At 55.4% G+C, this 23,441-nt stretch overlaps 1 protein-coding gene across 4 annotated transcripts in view; it reads left to right on the top strand.

Annotated features, from left to right (window-relative positions):
* Window positions 1-21,047, top strand: part of Cxxc5 (CXXC finger protein 5) — a 31,437-nt gene extending 10,390 nt beyond the window's left edge. For all 4 annotated transcript variants that reach the window (XM_057788949.1, XM_057788948.1, XM_057788951.1 and 1 more), the window contains exons 2-3: window positions 17,777-18,854; window positions 20,050-21,047. In XM_057788949.1, the coding sequence (XP_057644932.1) occupies window positions 17,934-18,854; window positions 20,050-20,094 (966 nt within the window). In that variant the 5' untranslated portion in view covers window positions 17,777-17,933 and the 3' untranslated portion in view covers window positions 20,095-21,047. The remainder of the gene's footprint in view (window positions 1-17,776; window positions 18,855-20,049) is intronic.
* Window positions 21,048-23,441: the final 2,394 nt, after the last annotated feature.

Raw genomic sequence — 23,441 nt, 5'->3', positions numbered from 1 at the left:
ATGTCCATCTGTAAAATGGAGCACATGTTATCCCACAAGGGCCAAGTCAGCATCTCCACTGGCTATGTGTTGGGTGCTGGGGACTCTTAAGTCAAGTGGCACATATCCCAGGGAGAAGGGGATCCTTGGCAGCAGAAATGGCAGGGAGGGGGGGTGACTGGGTCACAGGGAGAGTAGAAGGAGCTTGGCAGCTAGGCTGTGGCTAGAGGAAAATCCCAGCTGCCCTCCCAGGAAGACCCGGGGAACTGGATGGGAGGCAGTAGGGGGCAGACTTGGCCTCCCTCTGGCCCCCTCAGGTCTACATGGAGTCATCCCAGCCTGGCAGCTGGGTGGGTGTGCCTCTCACTGCAGGAGAGCTGGAACGCACCCCTCCATGCTCTGTAAGGGGGGCTATGACTGCCAAGAGGGGTTGGGCCCTCATCCAGATTTCAAAGCTTCTGATGCCCTCAGCTCTGTCCTGAGCTACTACCTGGGGTGGGGGTGGGGGACTGGCAGGTGCTCTTTCATTGGCCCAGGAGAATGGGAAACCCCTGGAAGGGCTTCCTGGGATGTTGGAGAGGCAGTAGGGATGTAGGCAGTTGCCACCCAAACAGACTGGCTTGCTTGAAGTAGCCTCCCTTGTATCCCATGGCCAGGGCCGGGGACTGGGGATAGTGTTATGAGAATTGACACTGGTCTCTCCTGCCCTTTCTTTTCCCCAACTGTCCACCAGACTGTAGGCTCTGGTCTCTTCCCATCCCTGGCTATGTCTGCAGAACCCCCTGGGAAGATGGGGAGGAGGCACAGCGGGCTCAGAACAGCGGGCGCCTGCTCAGCCAAGTATTTTGCAGGAGCTGTCAGAAACAGACAGGCACGTGGGGAATTCAGTGCATGTGGGGCTGGGGGAAGCAGCGGGTGGGCAGGAGGGGAGCTGTGGCTGCCTCCCGGCCTGCTGAACCCTGTGGCGGTGACTGACCCCCCCCACCCCAATACCAGAGCAGTGTGGGTTTGGTGATGTGCTGATCCTATCCAGGGTCTAAGCTGGGAAAGGCTCTCCAGCTGAAGTTAAGATCCAGACGGGAATTCGGGTTGTGCCCGACTGTCGCCTCCAGGAAATAGCTCTCTTTCTTACACACACACACACACACACACACACACACACACACACACACACAGCCTGGCACAACTCGTCTCCTCGCCAGAGTCCGGTTGGGTAGATTGGAAGAGATTGGTTTTGCCCAGTCTGAGCAAGGAAAAGGCAGGTTGGGGGGAGTAGTCTTTAGAAGCTTAAAGTTTATATTATGGGGAAGGAACCTCTCAGGCTTTGTAACCACTGTGCTAAGACCCCAACTTAGTTGCTTTTGTGAAATCTCCTCAATAAATCCTGCGGGGCAGAACGGAGCCCAGAGCTGAGTAAATACTTGATTTTTTTTTCACAACTAAGACCCAGAGAAGCATTCGCTGGCCCAAGGTGACTGCCTTCCTGTCCATCCTTCCCTCTTTCCCCATGGGGGTGGAGCCAATGAGAAGAGGTGAGCTTTGGGGTTTGCTGGGGTGGGACAGGACTAAATTTAGTCATCGCTGCGTAGCCTCTGGGAGCAGCTGTTAGTGCAGAGACAGAGGCCTGAAGCTGCATTTAGTCTGGACAGAAATATCCTATCACCCACCCACCCACGGCTTGGGCAGCCAGGCTGTGGGCTTTTTCCCTGAGGGGCAGCTTGCCTGGGCCTGGCGACCCGGCAGGGCAGGCAAGATGACCCGATAGGCTTTTCCCAGATCAGGTTTCTATGAAACAGGAACCGCAGCCGGAGACTGGACCGTGGGGGCCAGGGCAGCCAAAGCCTGGGGGGCCAAGAACGCCTCTCCGGCCTCCCTCTCCTGCTCCTCTGCTGATGCAGCCCTCCCCTTCTCAGAGGCCTGGGGAAGCAGCAGGTTATTTATCAAGCCAGCCTCCCTGCCGCGCGCCTGCCCGCGCCTCCTCCCCACTCTTGTGCTGGCGGCCATGAGCCCAGCAGAGCAGGGTGAGCTGGGCGGGCGGGTGGCAAGATTAGCTCAGGAGACGTGAGTCACCCCATCCCCAGCAGCAGGCAGACACACACTTGGTGCAGTGACACACACAACACAGCCAGGGACACGGTATGTACAGCTTCAGCACACCTAATGCCGCGTGCCTCAGCATGACCCACGGCCACACATGCTCCATACTCAGTTACATATGTGTGGGGACCTCAGAAACACCCCGTCCTGGTCAGTTCTGGTGCACATGCATGCTGTCCAGGCTCCAGCAGTGGTCTGTAGACCTGGCTCGTACCTTTATGAGGCTGCAGGGCTAGACCAAGACCACCAGCAGCAGTGCCTGTTCCATACACTTGCACACACACAAGACTCTGCTCATCCCTGGTGAGGCTTACACACGAGGCCTCCCAAGCCGAGCAGTGGTGATGCATGCCTTTAATCCCAGCACTTGGGAGGCAGAGGCTGGTGGATCTCTGTGAGTTCAAGGCCAGCCTGGTCTACAAGAGCTAGTTCCAGGACAGGCTCCCAAGCTTCAGAGAAGCCCTGTCTCGGGGCGGGGGTAGGGTGGGGAAGACCTCCCCTAGGTCCTGTTGATTCTGTGAGGTAGGGGTGAAGGAGTGCCTTCTCCATCATTAGGCTGCTGTGGCCCTATTCGGGGGTCCAGTTACCCTCATCATAGAGGGCTGTAGCTCAAGCAGACAATACCAGGATAGGTAGGCAAGGAAAAGAGGCAAAACAGCGGGGAGGAGGAAGGAGTGTTGTGGAAAATCCATTTTCCCAGGAGCACTGAGTGACCAGCTCTCTCCCCATTCACAGTGGGGTCTGTGAGAGATGGGAGCATCCCAGGAGCTGTGTCCAGAGAGTCTGTCCTTCTGCTATCTGGCATTCACTTTACTCTGTCCCCTGGGTTCCCAAGACTCTTCACACGGTGCTCCCCCTGCTAGCACCCCGAGGCTTGGGATTTAGCCACACCTCTTAGTCTGCATGGTGCTGGGCTGACAAGAGGGCCTGGGCTCTGAGGTTGGCAGTCTGCCTGCAGTGGTGTCTAAGCCTTAGCTCCGTTGGGGCCAGGGCTTGCCGTCCCTCCCACATAGAACTAGAGACAACCATTTTCCATACAAGAAGCGAGAGAATTGAGCTTGGGTGGACATGGCTAGTAATCATGAGGGACATTGACACCACTGTCCAGCACTTCTTCTACAAATCATTTGTGGTGCAGCAGGCTCCCACCTCCCGGTCTCCTCTACATTGGATGGTCTATATAAGCCTGAGAAGAAACAGCAGCAATGATCATCTAGAGAACTGGATTTCTCCCTAAGCTGGAGGCTTGGATTTTGGCTAATATGTGTGGTGTCATGTCCCAGCTTTCTTTGCTTTATTTTTTTTTTTTATTTTTTATTTTTGGTTTTTTGAGACAGGGTTTCTCTGTGGTTTTGGAGCCTGTCCTGGAACTAGCTCTTGTAGACCAGGCTGGTCTCGAACTCACAGATATCCGCCTGTCTCTGCCTCCCGAGTGCTGGGATTAAAGGCGTGCTCCACCACCGCCCGGCCTCTTTGCTTTATTTTTGTTGAGACCTTGGCTGGTCTTGAACTCAAGTATGTAGACCAGGCTGTCCCCAAACTCACAGAGATCTGCCTACTTCTGCCTCCCAAGACCTGGGATTAAAGGTGTGCACCACCACACCTAGCCTGCCAACTTTCCTGGCTTCATCTTTGTCATCTGTAACATAAACCAAGTCCCATCTGTGTATTAAAGCTTTAGTGACGCGAGAGCTAAGGTCACGAGCACAGCTCATACCTGGCTCCATTGAGCCGTGCTGGGGCCAGTGAGCCCGTCTGCTCTACCAAAAGCTAGCACTTTTCTGGGAGTTGCACGCCTCAAGAAACATCCTTAGATTGCCTTGGGACACGGCCCTGTCTGGAGCTCTCCTCAGATGAAGACAGCTGAGTGGCCAGAGGCGGGTGTGTGTGTGTGTGTGTGTGTGTGTGTGTGTGTGTGTGTGTGTGAAGGTTGCTGATTGGTTGGGTTCAGAGCAGGAGAACCTTAGGCTGCAGTCCCACAACCACTGATATAGAAGTGCCAGCATAGGGTGGGCATGGAAAGGGTGACCATAAGTGTAGGTGGGCTCTCCCTGTGGTCAGAAGAGGCATGGGCCCAGCCAGCTGGTCCTGCCCTCCTAGTAACTTTCAGACCCAACCGCATGCTTATCTATCTCCTGGGGTTTGCAGGTAGAGGACAGGAACTGCTGGGATGGGAGGAGCAGAAGATGAGGGAATTGGCAGCTCACAGGAAATCTAGGGCCTTGGTCATCCAATACCCATGGCCTGAGCAAGTGATAGCCACAAAAATAACAAGGCAGCCCCATATCAGGGCTTCAGGTATGTGGTCTGCAGGCCCCAGGGCGTTGGGCCTGTGATTTGCTGTATTCCAGACCAGGGTTTGAGCTCAGCAAGCCTCAGCCGCTTATCTGGGATCTCCCAGACTAGATCTAGACCGAACAGGGTCAGGAATCCTGACTCTGAAGCCCAACCTGCACTTGTGCCTTCAAGAGGAGGTATCCTTCTCCGCCTCAAAATCACAGGTATCGAGTTATGCTTGCTGGTGACCCTTTGGACCTAAGTATAGTGTGCACCCCCACAGGGTGTCCCTGCTGACAGGTTCTGAGAGATTTCAGCACTACACTTGAACCACCTAGGCACTTGCTGGGGGTCCTTTTCTTTTCTCTGGGAAACTCAGAAAGTGGTCGCGAGGTCCTTTAAGCAAACATTTCCTTTTGTGTATACAGGGGCAGTCACGAAAACACGACTCTGTCCCCCATCTTCTGGTTGGTTTACCACTTAACCCAACAGTGCCCCAGACTCCACGTGACCATTGGGGGCTCCCTAAAGCTTCCCTAAATTAGGTTGACCTGGTCCCCACCTCAGATCACTTCCTGCTCTTGGTCGGTGTTCCTCTGAAAGGCCTGACTCCTCCTGCCCATTTTGAAGCAGAAGACCCTCTTGAGTGCCCTGTGCCACCTCAGCTTCCGGAGCTGCTGCTGTCCTCATGTTGTCAGAGAGACCTGGGGCAGCAGAGTGGACTCTGGCGTTGGCCAACCACTATTTATAAAAAGCTTCATCTTTGCTGCCTGAGCTTGGGTGGCCTTGGCCAGTCACTGCCCTTGTCAGAGCCTCAATATCCCTACCTGTGAAGTGGGAGAGCCCTTGTCTTTGGGCCCCCGTGAAGCTGAACAAGATGGTATGAACAGAGTACCTTGCTAGTCTCTCATAGTTGGTGATAACTCAGCTCCCTCCCCCAGCCCTGGTTTCTGTCCCTCCAGCCTTGATCTTGAGGATTCTGGGAAGGGTATGGTGCCAGTCTGCTGGCTCAGCCGGCTTGGCCACTGACCTTCAGAGCGCCCAGGCTGTCAAGGCTGCCTGACTGCCTGTCGGTTGGGTGGCGGGGAGCGCCAGCCAGCTCCTTCCTTGCCTGACGCCACCCGCCCCTGCTCCCACTCTCCTCTCTCCCTCTCTGCGCCTGTGTGTGAGCTAATTAATCTCAGCCCCTTTGGGAAATTAGACCACAGCCGCCTTCTCAGCCTCGTGGAGCCTGTGCTGCTACTGGGCCAAGACCTGCTATGTTTGGGGCACTGAGGTGGAGGTGGGGGCGGCAGCAGCAGGGCGGACTCAGCAGGACACGGGTCTCTGAGAACCCTTCACTTTTGGTGAGGGTCTCTGGCCTTAGTTCCTCCCTTCTCAAAACAGTTTTTGTAAGGACAGCAGGCAAACTCCCTGTTACAATGAAACCAAAGCCCGTGTCCTTTCCGGCCTGGCTTCAGGTTGTCACGGTCATCCTTACCCTGGGCTCTACCTCAGCGTGGGGTCATCCCCTTCCTTTTCCAGCTAGGAGGCTGATGGAGACAGATGTAATTATGGAATTTTGCTTGGGAAATTAATTTGAAAAGTTAATTAATTGGTGGTTCCGGAGGTGGCAAGCTCCACGCCCGGCTGGCCTTGCTTACGTCAGCGCTGACCCACTGGAGACATGCAGCTTGCTGGGCAAGCTGGGAAAAGGGACCCCAGTGGCCCCACTAGACAGTCCTGTGACAGGTAGGTGGACGGGAGCAAAGGGTACTTGTGTCCTGGCCCATGGTGGGTCCCTGGGTAGCAGGGCTGCTGAGGGTGACTCTGTCCTAAGGACTCCCGCTTGTCTGTGCAGTAGTGGCCTTTGTCTGCTTCCGAGTGTCCACTTCCTCCAAGAGTGGCATGGTTGTACCATCTAGCAACCCAGAATGTTAAGCTAGAACTCCAGCAAGATAGAGCAGAGACTAGCCTAGTCTTGTCCCAAGGAATGAACATCTCAGCACCTGTCCTGGGTGAGTGGGTGAGTAGTACGCGGGACAAAGTCACCTCCCCTCCCACAGCCTGTCACCCCAATGCCATTTTACTTTCTGCTGCTGTCCCATCTACTTGTCAAAGGACACAGCTAGAATGAGCCAGGCGACCGGCAGCCCTGTTCGCGCCATAATAGAAATCTCCCTACATCTTCAGGTCTCCTGTCAGGCCACTGACCGCCCTGTGTGCGCCATAATAGAAATCTCCCTATATCTTCAGGTCTCCTGTCAGGCCACTGACCGCGTGCTTCGGTTGGACTGAGTTCTAGTTTCTGAGGACGTGTGGGGCCTCTTTGCCTGGAAAAGAGAATGATGAGGGATGGGACATGTGAGAAATTGAGGATACTCCTTGCCCTGCCCCTGTTACCGGAGTGTACCCCCCGAGCTGTATAATCTTGGGCCAGCCCCTTGTTCTCCCTAAGCCTTACTTCCCTCATCAGGTTGCATATTCTGAAAGCTGTGGAAGGGTCTGGACAGGTGTAATCAGCCGGAAGTGTTTTCTCTGCCTCCTGGAGGCAGGCTAAGTGGGGGAGCAGGGAGTCCTCCGGGGCTCTGCTGCGCACGCACGCGAGTTTTGGAGCAGAACCTGGTATACATGGTGCAAGAGGAGATGATGTCTGTGAGCTTGGAGGGGTCGCAGACCAAGCAACTAGACCACAGTCCTGAACCCGGGAAGTGGTTAGCCTGGTGTGTACTCCTTCATTTCTAGAATTTCTAGGGGCCTGCAGTGACTTTAGTGTTGAGAGATGGCTCGGTAATTAGGAGCATTCCTCTCTCTTCCGGAAGACCTGGGTTCAATTCTCAGGGCCTATATCAGCTAACAACCACCTGTAACTCCAGGCCCAAGGGATCCAAACCCTCTGGCCTCCAAATCTTTGAAAACATGCTGGGCATAGTGCTTTCGTCCCAGCACTTGGGAGGCAGAGGCAGGCAGGTCTCTTGAGTTTGAGACCAGCCTGGCCTGCATAGTGAGCTCTGAGATGTCGTAAGACCTGTCTCGGAGGAAAGGAGAACATTTCTGAGCAGTGTTTTCAGTAGCCATTTTCATCTCCTGTCAGTCTGGTGTGATTTGTAGTTCTAAGTTTCTTAGTTCTGATCCCAGGCTTGGGTTAAATGGGCCACATCCCTTCCCTGAGCATCCTGCGGACTAGCCAGAGGGAAAGAGGTCCCCACTTGCTCCAAGACCTGCTACCACCTGCCATGTTAGCCTATGGGATCTGTGCAGAAGTTCTGTATAAATTGTTAAATGTCTCCGTGTCCCCCGGGGACTGGGAGCTCCCAAAGGGTGGTGTCCATAGCATCTTCCAGTATCCTAGGACCCAGCACTCCGTAGACACCTTGGGCTTCTCTGTTCCCATTTTACCTGTGTGCCAAAGCCCAGCGAGGACAAGGTCACTTGAGCCCTGAGAGCTTGGGAGTGAGGGGTTCTAATCTTGCTGGGCTTCAGTTTCTTTGAAAGCAGGGATCTTTAGTACTTCTTCACCCTCTGGTGCTGGGGCAGGGGGTGGTGAAAGAGCCCCTGCCTGTTGCCAGTTAAAGCGATCTTATGTGTCCACGGCTATTACCATTGATGCTGTTAGGTTGTTATCTTGGCGTTCGTTATTCATGCTTCCTGGGCTCCAGCAGCTACTGTGGCTATGCCTGGACTTAGAGCCGGGTCCACAGAAGAGACATTGCAGCTCCTGATTAGTGCTCCAAAGAGAGGGCCTGGGTATTTAATTTTTGCTGCAGGATCCCACCCGCCAAATGCTTCCCCAGTCTTTCTCCACTGTACTGGGTTTAGACTTCTCTCCCGGTCTCAGGTAGAGGGACTGGCCCCAGGCGAAAGCCTCCCCAAATTTCCCCTGCCACTCCCTCCGCCTCCCAGACCTCTGGGGCCATGAATCATTTATGAGGCAAAAATGAAACCAATTAAGGACAAACTTTGAAAGCCTCTAATTGCCGCGCCTGGTGGCATGGAGGAGTGAGGGGCGGCAGTTCTGCTCACTGTGGAATCTCCTTGGCCCCAGCCTTGCCTTTCCAGGCCGTCTCCGGGCGCCACCACCTCCTGCCCGCTCACGGACGTGCCTGCGCTGCTCTGGGCAGCCGCCTGGCGCCCGCCCCGTCCTCCCAGGCCGACTAATTAGGCCCGGCTCCCTCCTGCGCTGCCCGCTCCAGGCCCGAGGTGATGGCGGCTCAGCCTGCCCTTCTGGGGCATGTGCCCCAAAGCTGGCCGCCTTTCCCAGGCTGAATGGCTGGCTGAATGGCTGCCCGCCTGGCTTAACCCAAGCAAGCCCAGGGTGCACTGTGTTGTGGAGCCTGGGGTCCACACTGCAAACCAGAGGGGCTGGGAAGAAATTGATGAAGGGCAAGCTGGGGACAGGGGAGTGGCTGGCAGTTGAGCTTATGGGAAGTGTTGCATTGATGAGTAGGGCTACCCAGTGCCTGTCAACACTGCCAGGACTGACAGCAGTGACCCTGTGCAAAATCTTGGGTTTGGGGATGCAGGCAGGTGGAGGTCAGGGTCTGGATCCAGCAGGACCTACCTCACTGCAGTGAACCAGAAGTGCCAGTCTTAAGTCCTGCTAGCTGTGCTGGGGGCCATGCAGGCCCTGGGCACTCAGGCACACTGTTTGCTGAAACAGAATTTCCGTGCTTGTGTTTTTCCATAATTATATTAGCAGGTGGGATTTTTCCTCGGGGAAGCACTTTGAGGGGGAGCGCTGTGGCTGTGTCCCCGCCTGCTCCAAGCGTGAGCTCACACTCAGCTCAGCCCGCCTGCCTGCCGTAATGATTTTTTAATTATGCAGCCAGTGCTCGGAATTGCTAATCTACCTCTAGCCCAGCGTCCCCTGCTGCAGCTTACACCCCAGCCCCTTGCTGCCAACCCCCAAAGGGCAGTGCCCAGCTCTATACCCATCTCTACATGCTGAGGGACACAAGGCTCCAGTGGGGGAAGAGTGCCCAGAGTCATGGGGTGCCTTCCCCCCTCTGCAAGAGACGGGCCTGGGGATGCCGGCTCTCTTTGTCTCTCACCCCAGCCCTGGCCCCAACCTTGCTTGCGTTGGCCAGGACAGCTGTGTCTCTGGAAAAGGGTAGGGGGTGTGATCAGTGCCCATCCCTCTTGTCTTGTGTGACCCCCAAGGATATACGCGTCCAAGCACTGTCTTTGTCCCTGTCACACCTAGTCCACACACACTCAGACACACAGCTAAGCTGCAGCAGTGACATGTTCCGTGCTGCTCACACTCAACCACACCTGAGGGCTCGGGTCTCTCTCCCCCAGTCACCCAAGGCTCTCTCCCTTTTGCCCGTGGTTGGCCTGTAAGAGCCTCGATCGACCCTGGCCTGGGGGAGTTGGGGGGCAGACTGCAGCACAGTGGCCGCGGGTGGCTGCGGCTCCTCTCCAGGCGCCCAGCTGTGGCATCTGTCAAGGTCAGATAGCGACTCCGGAACCAGCCAGCTTGGCCCCATGGCCCCTCTCGCCTCATTATTTTTGTGTTCCGGGGTTGCAACGACACCTCCCTCCCTCCCTCCCCCCCCTCAGTCTCCTGCCTCTTGCCTTCCTCCCCCACGCCTGTGCAGGGAGGGCCTGCGGTCTCGGGGCTTTTGTTTTCCAGTTTTTACCAAGCTCAGGCCAGGCAGTCGGACAGGTGGCTAGAAGCTGACCTGAGCTGTTGGACCTTGAACGGCAGACAGGTGCCTCCCTCATGGCTGAGCGTCTCGGCCAAAACAGTGAATTAGTTTCTCAGAGGGACAAACTGAACCTGGGTGCCACCCAGCCCCCACCCACCCCAGGCACACCTGTGGGCAGCTTCCTGTTTCCATAGGGGCCCTAGCAGCCGGCACCAGTTTCCATCTGCACCAGCCTGGCACACTTAGGCCCCGCCAAGGCTCACAGCGCACACACAGACCCGAAGACCCTGCAGACAGGCAGCCACCACAGTTAATGCTCTACTTGCAACAACGCTGGTGGCTGTGTGTTCGGAGGTGTGGAACGCACACCCCGCCGCCTTGCGCACCGGGAGCTTAGGGTCCAGGTACCCCCACCTTTGTTGGTGTATAACCGTGTACACAGTAGCGCTCCAGTTCACAAGGGTTGGCCCTTGGATTTCATCTGCGCCTGGGCACACCCACAGCCCTCCAGACACAGGCTCCCAGCATAAATGTCTGACGTGCTTCCCCTGGTGACACATAGCCCCCTCCTCAGGATACACGCTCTGCGTCACACTCCCTTCCTCCCAGGTTTCTTAATTATCTACCCAAGGGGCTTTGGTTCCCTGAAACGTTAGGAAGAGGCCTCTGCTCGGTGTGCCCTGTATGTCCAGAGCTGGGAAAGGGTGGTTTGGCAGATGGCACTGCCCTACCCGCCTGGCCCGAGAGCACCCTGGTGCAGTAGGGTGGGGGGCTTCCAGCAGGACAGGTGGGGAATGTGCCTGCTCAGGTGCCGGCCTCTAGTTTAGGGTCTGTAAATATGGGGGTCTGGGGATGTGAGTGGGATGTAGGCCTGGTCCAGATCCCCTAGAGTCTCTGGGGCAGCCACAGCCATCCATCCGCTCACTTCCTCCTCCAGCTGTGAACTGCTGTGGTTGTCCCTGGGAGGGGGAGAAGCTGGAGGCTTAGCGGTTGCTGGACACCCCCCACCCCCCAGGAAACTCAAAACCCTGGGCCAGCCGGGTGGCGGGTTGGGGCCGGCACAAAGAAGGCCTCTGTGCAGCCCGACTGGTCTGCCCACAGGATTCTGGGGGAGGCAGCAAGAGCCGGTTTCCGTCCCTGTTCTGCTTCCTGCGGAGGCTGCCGGAATGCCCGGAGCTCTTGCCCAGCCAGGCCCAGCCAGGCCCGTCCGGCCCACCCGTAGCCCCTTACCTTGATTTGCCTGAGCTTGGGGGTCTAGCTGGAGTTGTCCTGGCAGTGGTGCTTGGTGTGAGATGCCTAGAGCCCCAAAGCCACCAGAAAGTCCCCTGGGAACTGAGCCTTCTCCAAAGCCTCCATGTGCCTTGAAGCCCCTGGCCGGTATTGGAAAGCCAAGCCTGGAGACACAGGTTCAAACCCTGACTCTGCCATCTACTGATCTTGTAACCCTAGGCAGGTATTTCACACTAGCTAAACGGGTGTAGTGAGAACCTAGTAATAAACTACAGGGGCTGGGTGTGGTGGCGCACGCCTATTACTCCAGTATTGGAAGCAGAAGCAGGCAGGTCTCTAGAGCTAGAGGAGAGACCTGTCTCAAAACAGCAACAACAAAAACAAAGCACAGGAAAAATGCTTAGCACAGTGCCTTAGGCCACCAGAGCTGAAGGAGACTTCTTTAGCTTCTTGTCCCCAGTAAGCCAAATTCCCTCTGTGGCTTCCTCAGAGCCTTTCCCGCCTGCAAATCCTGTCACCAGCTCTGGCCTCCTGTCGACCTCTAGGTCACTAACCCTCTGTGGGTAGCTGATGGGGAGCCAACTCTCCAAACCTCTTGTGTATCTGTCCTCTTCCCATTCAAGCCCAGGAGCATTGAGAGGGGCTCAGTGGTTAAGAGCACTGGCTGCTTTTGCAAAGGCCCCAGGATTGGTTCCCGGCACCTGCAGAGCAGCGCACCACTTCCTGTACCTCCTGTTCCTGGCACCACTTCTTGGTCAGCAGAGGTGCACACAGCGCATATGCTCACATGTAGGCACTCATACATACATACAAAATAGAATACATTTCTATTCTACAGATAGGAAATGGATGCTCTATGTAGGGAAGGGGCTAGTTCAAAGTGGGGAGGAAGGCCAGATCAGAGCCACAGCTCAGACCTTAGGACTCTAGTGCACACCTTTGGCACGGTTTGCCCCCTCTAGCTCCTCAACTCAGGTCTCTCTGAGCCAGCTTTCTCTGCCTGTCCTGTGCTGAGACTCATCAGGGTAGAGGGGCTAAGCAGGGATGTGGGCTAAGGTTTCAGGTGGGTGTCTGCAGGCATCACTCTGTGAAACATTTAGTTCAAGATTCAAAGATACCCCAGGGGAGAGTGTCATTTTGTCCATCCTAGCCCGCTGACCATTTGCCTACCCTCGGTAGGGCAATACACAGGGTGTCTATGAGGAGTGTAGGCGCTGAAGCATGCAGAAGAAAGGCTAAGCCCATATTAGCTCTGATCCGTGGGGTCCCATATGACACATCATGTGCTGAAGTCACAAAGCGAGGAGGGGCATTGCTGGGCCTTTGCTGCCTTTGGGGTAGGAACCCAGGGGAGGTTCTGGGAGAGGGAGTCTGCGTTTCACTGCCTAGAGCCAGGTCAAAGCACACCAGGGCCTCTGTGCCATTCCAAGAAGGTCCTCACAGCCGGGCGGTGGTGGCGCACGCCTTTAATCCCAGCACTCGGGAGGCAGAGGCAGGCGGATCTCTGTGAGTTCGAGGCCAGCCTGGTCTACAAGAGCTAGTTCCAGGATAGGCTCCTAAAGCTACAGAGGAAACCCTGTCTCGAAAAACCAAAAAAAAAAAAAAAAAGAAAGAAAGAAAGAAAGAAAGAAAGAAAGAAAGAAAGGTCCTCGGAGGTAGTCTAGGGAATTCTATAGGGAAGTTCTATAGGGAAGAACAGGCCGTGTTGCTTTGTTCAGAGCTTTGTTTATCTGAAGCTGACCATTTAAGTCACAGGTCTGACTGCCACAGTCCCAGAGGGAGGGGCAGGTCTCACTTGGTAGCCTTGGCTGCCATGCAGCTCTGTGTAGACCAGGCTGACCCCAAATTCATAGATCCACCTGCCTCTGTCTCAAGTGCTGATTACAGGTGTGTGCCATCAAACCCTGCTTCCTTTTTTGTTTTGTGTTTGTGTGTGTGTATGTTGTTTTATTTTGTTTTGTACTGTCTTGGAATGTTAAGTCTTACTGAAAATCCCCTAGTGGTGTCAAGGGTGTATCTCACCCCAGCCAATTTCTAGGTCCCTGGGTGGTTACAATGGCCATACAGGTCTGTCCCTCCATTCTGGGTGTATGTCCTGACAACCTCAGGCTGTAGCTGCGCTTCCTGCCTCCAAGATCAGCACACCTGTGTCTCTTGGGCCCAAGAGGGCTCCCAACCTCTGTAAACTTCCCAGACTGAATTATGAAGCTCAGAGACAGAACCCCCTCCTCAGCATGAGTGGGTCAGCTCAGTTCAGTCCCTGGAACCTGTGGTTTGGGCCCCCTGCCAACATGTCTGTCTGTCTGTCTGACCTTATACTGCTCTTCAGCACTGCTCTCCTCTATACCCCAGGTCGGTAGAAGTAGTAAGCCAGTCTGTGTACTCTGTAGAGCTAGTCCCACCAAGCCATGCTTAACTGTGCTTAGCCAGAGCCCTGGGGTTAGTGCAGGAGGCCTGACACCCTGGGAATCCTGCCCTCAGGCAGGATGGTACTTGGATAGGTCTAAAAATCATCGAACCAGTGACAGGAATGGTGGCTAACACTTGTAACCCCAGCACCCAGGAGGCTGGGGTTGTGGGAGGCTTCCTCCCCAGAAGAAACATTGAATCATACTGTAAGGTCCTGTCCCTGATCTCAAGGCTCTCTGTCCAGTTGGGACCCTGCAAAAACTCAGCCATACCTGGCACCTGCTTCCACCCAGCTCTTCCTAAGGCTTTCATCTGTGTGTCCTCTGGTAGCCTCTCCCTATCCTTCGCTCTTTCCTTGGCAGCCTCTTCCTCCGAGCAGGCCCTCCAGCCTCACTCAGTCTCCTTCCAGGTCCCCTGTGCTCCCGGTCTGTGACCTCCACAGTAGCAGTGCATGGAACCACTCCTGGGATGAGCAGCAAAGGGGTTGCCACTAAACATGCAGAAGATCTAGCTGCAGGCCTCCTAGGAACACAGAGCATCAGCCCCTCCCAAGATGTAAACTCCTCCCCCATGCAGTCAGTCCCTTCTGGGGCCAAGGGTGGGGTGAGGCCACTGCCACTACCTCCGGTGACCTCATTGCCAGCTGGCATTATGATGTCACTGGCTTAGCATTCTGAGTTGAGTTCCCGCATGTGTATCTCTAAGCCTCCAGGTGGGGCACTCCCCTGGGGGCCGGTGACAGCTTACCCCTGACTACGAAGAGGTGACAGGCATGGTAACAATTTGGTGGGAGGGCAGTAGTATAACTGGGCTGCTTTGCCTTGGGCTGTTCTGTTATTGCCCAAATAGAACAAAGGCGGTCAGAGACCAAGTGACCAACACTTAGCTCTGGGTTCAAGTTCTACCACTGCGAGGCACTAGCTGTTGACATCAAGCCAGCAGCCTGAACTTTTGTGAACCTTGTTCTCTTCATCTCTGAAGCTGGTTAGAAGTTCCTGTCTCATGGTTACTATCTTAACATGAAGCACACACACACCACAGCACAGAAGATGCTCAATAAGTGTGAGCAGCTAGCAAGGGGTTCATAGTTACACACTAGTTGGGTTTGAAGAGAGCAAGGTCTGTGCCTGCAGAGGGTAGAGACAGGAGTAACCCCAGTGCTAGCAGATGCTCTCATCTCTGACTTCCCTTCCAACAGCCAAGATCTCAACCTCCATGGCCTGCTGTGACCGCAGGCCCTCCTTCCATCTCTTCTTCCCGAGCTCAGGTTAGACATGGCTTCATCAGGTGTCCCCGATTCTCTCTCTTGGCTCTTCCCTTTATGATGGGCTCTGTCATTCCCATCCCTGATCCCCTCATAAAACCCTCTGACCTCCAATCACGACTCTGCTGCATCCCACCGGGTCTCTGACCCCTTCCCGAGTTCTATTGTCAGTGTTCTCTGTCCTTAACCACCTGTCTCCCTCTCAGGCCTAGCTCTCGGGGACTGGTTCCTTCACCCCTGGGCCCTATCCCCACCCGTCAGCCCCTGGTCCCAGCTCCAGGCCGCCGGGCTTCTGCCTGGACAAAGGGGTCCTTTGTGGGCTGACCGCGCTGGCAGGGCGGCGGGGCGCTGGCTCCGCATTGCTGATGAAACGGAGCCCTTTGTTGTCCCTCCTCAGGCGCAGTATTTCTTTTTGGGGGCTGGATGCGTTCCTGGCAGGGCGGATGATGGATGCGCCCGCCGCTGCCGCCTGCCTGCCCGCCAGCTTTCCCTCCCGCTCATTCCCGCTCCGCTTCAACGCAACCCCAGCTCTCTTCCCCTGCTGCCTGGGTATTGCCAGGCCCTTCCTGGCCTGGGAGGGGTTGTTGTGTGCCCTGCTGTAAAAGGCGGGGGCCTAGGAAAATGTCCCTTCTGTTTTCTCCTCCTGTGAGTAGGTTAGACGGGGCCTGTAGTCAGGGGTCCATAGGGACCAGGGAGGACATCAGCCTTTCCCTAGGTCTGAAGGGGATAACACAGCCACAAAGGCAGGTTTAGAAGAAGCTTGGGGACTAGGCCTAAGCCACGAAGACTAGTTTTGTATATCTGCTGTCTGAGGGCTGTCGCCCCTGTGACCAGGCCCCGTGTGTATCCTCCCTCCCCCACCTTCAGTTTTCAGGGTTGACAGACCACAGTGTTCTGCCTGCAGCACCTGTTCGGTGACATATCACGTTTTCTGTCCCAAGCTCAGTATGCCTTAGGACCTGAGGGACTGAGAGCAGGTGGTCCCTGGGAGAACCGAAGTGGGAGATGAGGAAAATTCTAGGAGGGGACCAGAGGTGAACGGAACACAAGGCCTGTTCCCAACATACAAAGACTGGGATGGGGACAAAAGCAGGGGCGCAGCCTGAGCAAGTAAGCACCAGCCCTGAACCGTGCTGCTTGCTGTGTTGAAGGGAGCTGACTTCTAATTGACCTGCCGGCCCTGCACGCAGCGCCAGCTCCTGGAGCTGGTGGAGGGAGGGAAGCGGGGAAAGCTTGAGCAAGCAAGAGCAGCGTTAATGCGACTATCGATTTCTGCCACCGGCCAGTGGGCCTTAGAGGCGGGGGACACACGGGCTTTTCTCCTGTCGCTCTAGCCCGTAGACCTTCTTCCCTGTCTCTGTAGTTGGGCTGCTAGGTTGTGGCCCTGGGCAAGGAAGTTGAGTTCAGTGAGCAAGAGCTAGAAGAGGTGGCTTGGTGCTTTCTGACTCTTGTCTGTCAGCATGTCCGTCCCTCTGCACACCCGAGGTCACTGGTCTCTAAGGAAGAAGGTCTGGAAAGGTGATTTAGGCTGACCCATTGGAGGTGAGATAGCACAAAATCCTCAGAATGGTCCCCTTACGGCTCTGACCTCTAACCATGCCTTCCTGGGATTGTCCGGGTGAACTCATCTCCATGGAGATCTGAGGAAGACCTGCTTATAGAGTGAGGCTTCAGTTGCCTCCCCTGGAGCACTGCAGTTGGGTGCACTGACCACTCCTTGTGGCTACTTGTTGGCAGCCCTGGAGCAAAGGGCCCTACAGGTTACAAGTTTACCCCTTCGTAAATGCAGAGGGTCGGACTACATGACCTGGTCCAGGCTGAGTATCCAGGGCAGCCTGGTGGGTGTGATGGGGTTGTCCGGGGACAAAGATCTGATGTGTTCCCAACTCTCAAGCCCAGGGCAGGGTGGGGTTTGCCAGATGTTCCACTGCCCCTTGAGCCACCAGCTGCTCAGGGGCTGGGCCTTATGCTCTCACTCCTCCACTTGGGATGCCAGACTGAGGGGGGCTACAGGGAAGGGATACCAGAGAGCCAGGACGCAGGAGGCAATCGTCACCCCGCTCCATCTGGACCTGTGACAGGGGCACTGGCCATTCACATGCCCTGCTCAAGGCTGGAGTTCAGAAGCCCCCTGTCCTGGGGAAGGCCCTGGGCCTCAGAACTGTGGAGACAGCCAGAGGACAGGCTCCCACTTGCCTCCACCTTCTCCATCCCAGCCCTCTGGAAGCCAGGCCAGAGCACAGCAGGGGCTGAGGTGATGGCTGTGGTTTGGGAACAGAGAAGGGAGTGTGTGGGATTTACGCATGTCTTCCCACTCTTGCAAGAGGGGCACTTCAGACTCTGTGCTTCTCCCTTGCTTTGCAGAAGGGTAGATGTTCCTTCAGACAAGGGTGCTGTACTCTCTCAGACTTTGGATTAAACAGAGGAGCCTAGATTCTTTACCTGCAATCTCCAAACAAGCATTCTGGTGTTGTGGTCAATATCTTTCCTTCTCTCTTTAGATGGGTGGGGACCAAAGAGTGTGGAGGTCATTAATCCTCCAGAGTCCGTTAGCCTCTCCAGATCTCCTACCCCAAGGACAGCAGCCACTTTCCTTCACTCTTAGGTCTTCTAGATCTTCGCAGGGCCTCAACCTCCATGTGCCTCTCAGTGGCCATGTGTCTATGGGCTAGTAGTTCTCATAAGCCTTGTTCTCCCTGACTGGGAAATAGAGGATTACCCTACCACTTTGTAGAGTTCTGCTGAATCTTAAGACAGTCCAAATAAATTCTTCACCAAGACCGGCTTGGCACTTAATGCCTTATCGGGCTTCTGATCGTTACCAAGGCAATATGGATAGTGGTCCTGAAGGAAGAGGGTTTACTGACCTTGTCCCCACCTTTCCCAACAGAGTACAGACGTTCCCACGCGGACACCTGACCATGTGCCTGCCCTGAGTGAGCCCCACCAGACGTCTCGATTGTGGGCAACAGGGCTACACACTCATCTGTGAGCCCCCAGCAGTTTGCAGGCTCTCCCAGCAGTGGGGTCTGGGCCTCGGCCCCACCATGTCGAGCCTCGGCGGTGGCTCCCAGGACACCGGTGGCAGTAGCAGTAGCAGCGGCAACAGTAGCACCAATAGCAGCAGTGGCAGTGGCCCAAAGGCAGGAGGAACAGACAAAAGTACCGCAGTGGCTGCGACTGCACCAACCTCAGTGGCAGATGATGCCCCGCCCCCTGAGCGTCGGAACAAGAGTGGCATCATCAGTGAACCCCTCAACAAGAGCCTGCGTCGGTCCCGCCCACTCTCCCACTACTCTTCCTTTGGTAGCAGTGGTGGCAGTGGAAGCATGATAGGGGGGGAGTCTGCTGACAAGGCAGCCGCAGCTGCAGCCGCAGCCTCCCTATTGGCCAATGGTCATGACCTGGCTGCGGCCATGGCCATGGACAAAAGCAACCCTACCTCAAAGCACAAAAGCGGTGCTGTGGCCAGCCTGCTGAGCAAGGCGGAGCGGGCCACGGAGCTGGCAGCCGAGGGACAGCTGACGCTGCAGCAGTTCGCACAATCCACGGAGATGCTAAAGCGCGTGGTGCAGGAACACCTGCCCCTGATGAGCGAGGCAGGTGCTGGCCTGCCTGACATGGAGGCTGTGGCTGGTGCCGAGGCCCTCAATGGCCAGTCCGACTTCCCCTATCTGGGCGCGTTCCCCATCAACCCAGGCCTCTTCATCATGACCCCAGCTGGTGTGTTCCTGGCTGAGAGTGCCCTGCACATGGCTGGCCTGGCCGAGTACCCCATGCAGGGAGAGCTGGCTTCCGCCATCAGCTCAGGCAAGAAGAAGCGGAAACGCTGCGGCATGTGTGCGCCCTGCCGGCGGCGCATCAACTGCGAGCAGTGCAGCAGTTGTAGGAACCGAAAGACTGGCCATCAGATTTGCAAATTCAGAAAGTGTGAGGAACTCAAAAAGAAGCCTTCCGCTGCTTTGGAGGTAACAGCACCGTAGAGGGAGGTGTGCGGGCTCTCCCATTTGTCTGGCAGTCCAAACCTACCCCCGAGTCCTGGAGCCCACCTTTCCTGCCTGCAAGTATGGGGCATACCCAGCCAGTCCTAGGGCCTGAAGGTCTGGCTGCAAGGTACCTGTTCACTGCCCTAAAAAGCAGAGCCACATCCTGAGATGCCAGCAAGGCATGGTTTGCAGGTAGGGGCTTGGCATTCCCAGTTAGGCCCTGGTTCTCTGATGCCCCCTCCTAGGGCCTAGGTCAGGTATTCCCACATAGGTACCGAGTTTCTGTCTCATAGACATGTTCTAAAGCAGTAACCCAAGACTGGTTGTGTGTTAGCCCCATCCGAAAGGTTCTGTCTGTGGACCCTGTGGCCTTGAGAGTGAGCCCTACGACTTGCCTCCCAGAGTCGTGTCCCTCCCTCCCCCAACACACACAGTGCACACACAAAATAGAATAGCTGCAGTGCTGGCTGCCCTGCCTGGAGATGGGGAGAGACAGCTCAGCTCATTCCTAACTGTGGTCCTGGCGTAGCTGCAGGGTCTGTCTACCCTCTCTCCCCAGATAAGGTAAACTAGCTGGGTTCAAAAGCGGCTTTGCAGTTTGCTGTCCCTGCCACTCGTTCCCACCCCTCTTGGAAGTAGACTTGATTCCATAGTAGTGGTGTCCCAGCCATGGCCTCTTGCCACCTCTCTGACTGCAACCTCCCATGTGTCTTGCTTACCTACCAACTCACCAAGGCACCCACACCAGTGTAGACACCCACATGTACACCTGCTCCTCTCATCATAGCGCTTTCTGCTCACTGAGCGCCAGATATCGGCCTCCCCATCACAGTCCCGTGTACACCACACAGTCTGACACAGTGCAGGCTCGTGTGACAGGATGCAGCTGTGGCCCCAGGTATGGCCATCTGGTGCTCTGGGCCAAGGGAAAAAGGGGTCCAGAAGGCTTCTGAGTGCGGTGGCTCAGGAGGCCTCTGGGCCCTTGGGTAGCCCAGCAGGTCATGGCTCCTTCTTTGGCCGGCCTGTCCTGGCCAGGATAACAGGAACTCTTCGGGGTAACTGCCCGTCCTCCATGCTCGTCCCTCCGCCATTGAGCCGGCCTCGGGGAGCTTCTTGCACCAGGTCCACCGGGACCCTGACTGAACTTTCTCCTTGTTTTTGTCTCCTGCCCCGCCAGAAGGTGATGCTTCCGACGGGAGCCGCCTTCCGGTGGTTTCAGTGACGGCCGGGAACCCAAAGCTGCCCTCTCCGTGCAATGTCACTGCTCGCGTGGTCTCCGGCAAGGGATTCGGGCGAAGACAAACGGATACTCCCGTCTTTAGAACCAAAAATATTCTCTCACAGATTTCATTCCTGTTTTTATATATATATATTTTTTGTTGTCATTTTAACATCTCCACGTCCCTAGTATAAAAAGAAAAAATTTAACTGCTTTTTCAGAAGAAGAACAACAAAAGAGGTAAAGCAAATCTACAAAGTACCGAGACTTCCTGGGCAAAGAACGGACAATCGGTCTCCTTCCTGTGTCAGTGTCAATGTTGTCTCTGCAGGAGATGCCGTTTTTGTGTAGAGAATGTAAATTTTCTGTAACCTTTTGCAATCTAGTTACTAATAAGCACTACTGTAATTTAGCACAGTTTAACTCCACTCTTGTTTTAAACTTCCTTTGATTCTTTCCAACCATGAAATAGTGCATAGTTTGCCTGGAGAATCCACTCACGTTTATAAAGAGAATGTTGATGGCACCATGTAGAAGCCCCTCTGTATCCATCCACGTGTGCAGAGCTACAGCCAGAGCCCACTGGGACTGGAGTTCCTGTCTCAGGCCCAGCCTTGTTGCACCCACTGTCCCCTGGCTGGGACCCCCTACCCCAACAGTGACAGATTTTGGAGAGATGAGGATTCTATTCATTTGTTGATCCACTAAGATCTGGGGAGCCCGCATCTCAATTCTGGCTACTTCCCCTAGAGAAAACAAGCCCTCTTTTCTCAGCCTTGCTCTCAGCAACAGAAGAAAGGGCTTCTCCGCGGTCCCTCACCTACCTCCCGGTAGGGGTGGGTGCCCAGGGGGCTCCCTACCCGTGGCCAGCTCCCTGCTGAGGGACATGCTGTTTGTATTGTTTTAGGAGACCAGGCTGTTTTGTGAATAAAATTGAATGCATGTTTGTGTCCTGATACACCGCTGGCTTCTTGGGTTTTCGGAGGGCTGGCTTGGGGCTGGGGTTTGTGTGGGACTGTCTTGAGAGAAGGGTACCCTGAGGATACTTAGAGTTGAGTCTCTTGGAAAAGAGAAGTCTTTCCGACTGAGGGTGAGGTGTGGGGAGGGTGAGAGCCATCCTGGAAACAGCATGGAACCATGTTTATATGGGAAGTCTGGTGCATCCCAGGCCTTGGAACCTAGACCACTAGGGGTGTCACCCACTTTGGCCATACTGCTCCCCAGCTTTTCAGTGTCAAGCAGCCTGCGGTGTTGGGGCAGGCTGTCTATCTGGGTCTTTTTGCATGGCAGCCACGAGTGTGAACTCACCCAACTACTCACACATGGAGTGGTTTCCTCTCAGGTTTCTGGAATGTGACTGCCCTCTATGTGCCCTGTCCTTGGACCCCATCCATTCCAGCCTGAGTTCAAGAAGGGCATCATCTGCTCTGGCCTCCAGGTGGTCTAGAACCTCAGAAGCCGGGTGCCTGGGGAAATCATTGCAGGGCCCCACTGTCCAGGCGAGGGCAACTTTCACAGAATGAGGTGTCATTTGTATGGCCCTCCCCGTACTTCTGGAGGCTAACCTGACAATGAGGCCTAGCATACCGCTGGAGGAGTGCCCCCCCACACACACACACAGCTGCTGAGCCTGGCAGAGGTGGAGGCTAGACTTGAAGAAGGACTTCCTGACAAGGTTTCAGGTGGGTGAGGACTTTGAGAACAAAGGAAGGTGGGGTTTTCTGAAGCTGAGTGGGTGGTGAGGTGGGGGAGATGGGCTGTCCCTGCTATTGTTCCAGGAAGGGGAAAGCTGGGAGGAGGTATCCTGACCCCCAACCCCATTCCCTGTGTCACAGGCTCCCTTGGAGCACCAGGGGCTCAGCAGCCTGGCCTGGCACAGCAGGGGTAGGCAGGGGCGGGGGAGGTAGCTTTCAACTCCATCTCTGCCTGGGAAAATTCCCTTTCATGTGGCTGCCTGTGATCTCTCCAGGCGGCTCTGCCAAAGGGGGGTGTCCAGCAGGGAGTAGGGGGAGGTGTTGCAGCTGGGGGCACCCTCACTCCAGTACAAGGCGAACTGCAGCACCTCCAGAAACTTGGGGGAAGGGGGGTCTAAGAGGGCATGGGGGGATGCTGGCCAGCAGGGGGCACTGGGCTAGAGGCTGCAGATGGCCTAGGCCAGCCCTCTGGCACACCTCCAGATGTGGGGTGGGTGGCTCCAGTGCCAGCCTTAATGGGAGGGGACTGTGACTCGGCCGGCCTGGACCCACCCCACAGTACAGAGACACCCAAAGTTCAGAGACCCTCATGTCCAGTTTCTGCATCTTAATGTGCCCAAAGGCCAGCCACAGTGTCTTTGAAGGAAGATGGCTGTCGGGCCACATCTTGCCCTGGAAAGTTACTACTCCCAGAAAATGGCCTAAGGAGGAACGCCATCATGAAGGCGGGGCCCGGTGCATAGTAAGCTCTGGTCAGTGGCTGTTCTCAGGGCTGAGGAGATGGTTCCATGCTAAGACTGTTTACAGCTCTCGCAAAGCACTGGAGATTGGTTCCCAGCCCACGGCTCACAGCCACCTGGAACTCCCACTCTGGAGCAGCCGACAGCCTCTTCTGGCCTCGGGCACCAGCTTATGAGCACACACATAAGAACAAACGTTTAGGCACACACCTGTAACCTCAGCTGTGGGGAGGTTGAGACAGGAGGACAACCTGGACTACGGAGTCCCTGTGTCAAGAGCACTGCTTCCCAGCACTGAGGAGATGGAGTTGGGAGATAAGGAAAACCTTAGTTATATAGTGAGTTTGAAGTCGGCCTCTGCCTCCTGGGTGCTGGAACTAGAGGTGTGCTTCACAACACTCAGCTTTTCTTCCTGAGACAGACCTGATGTAGCTCAAGAGGACTATAGAGTGGGTTCCAGGACAGCCAGGACTATGTAGGGAAACCTTGTCTCAAAAGAAACTTGGGTGTGGGCTTTTCCCCAACTTACCAGGCCACTTTATTCTTGAGAATGTCTTTCCATTAAACTTTAATTTAGTGTGTGGGTGTTTTGCCTGTATGTGGTCTTTGTGCTCCACATGAGCGCTTGGTACCTGTGGAGGTCAGATTCTAGACTGGTGCCACAGGCAGCTGTAAGCCATGTATAGATGCTAGAAATTGAACTCTGGTCCTCTAGAAGAGCAGTCAGTACTTGTACAGCCCCAAAACTATTTCTTTAAAATAAATCATTCACTAGACCTCTCCAAAAAAGGCCCTTTTGGCTGGACCTGACCTTGACATTCTCCCTAAGGCCGAGTCCTAACACACAGCCCACGCGCAGTCCGGCCGCTGCTCACCAGCCAGCCAGTCATCCTGCTTTCTGGCCATAAGGTTGTAG

The sequence above is a fragment of the Chionomys nivalis genome, chromosome 14 (assembly GCF_950005125.1).
Source record: "Chionomys nivalis chromosome 14, mChiNiv1.1, whole genome shotgun sequence".
In the NCBI taxonomy this organism is placed as follows: domain Eukaryota; kingdom Metazoa; phylum Chordata; class Mammalia; order Rodentia; family Cricetidae; genus Chionomys; species Chionomys nivalis.
This window is presented reverse-complemented; position numbering and strand designations above follow the sequence as displayed.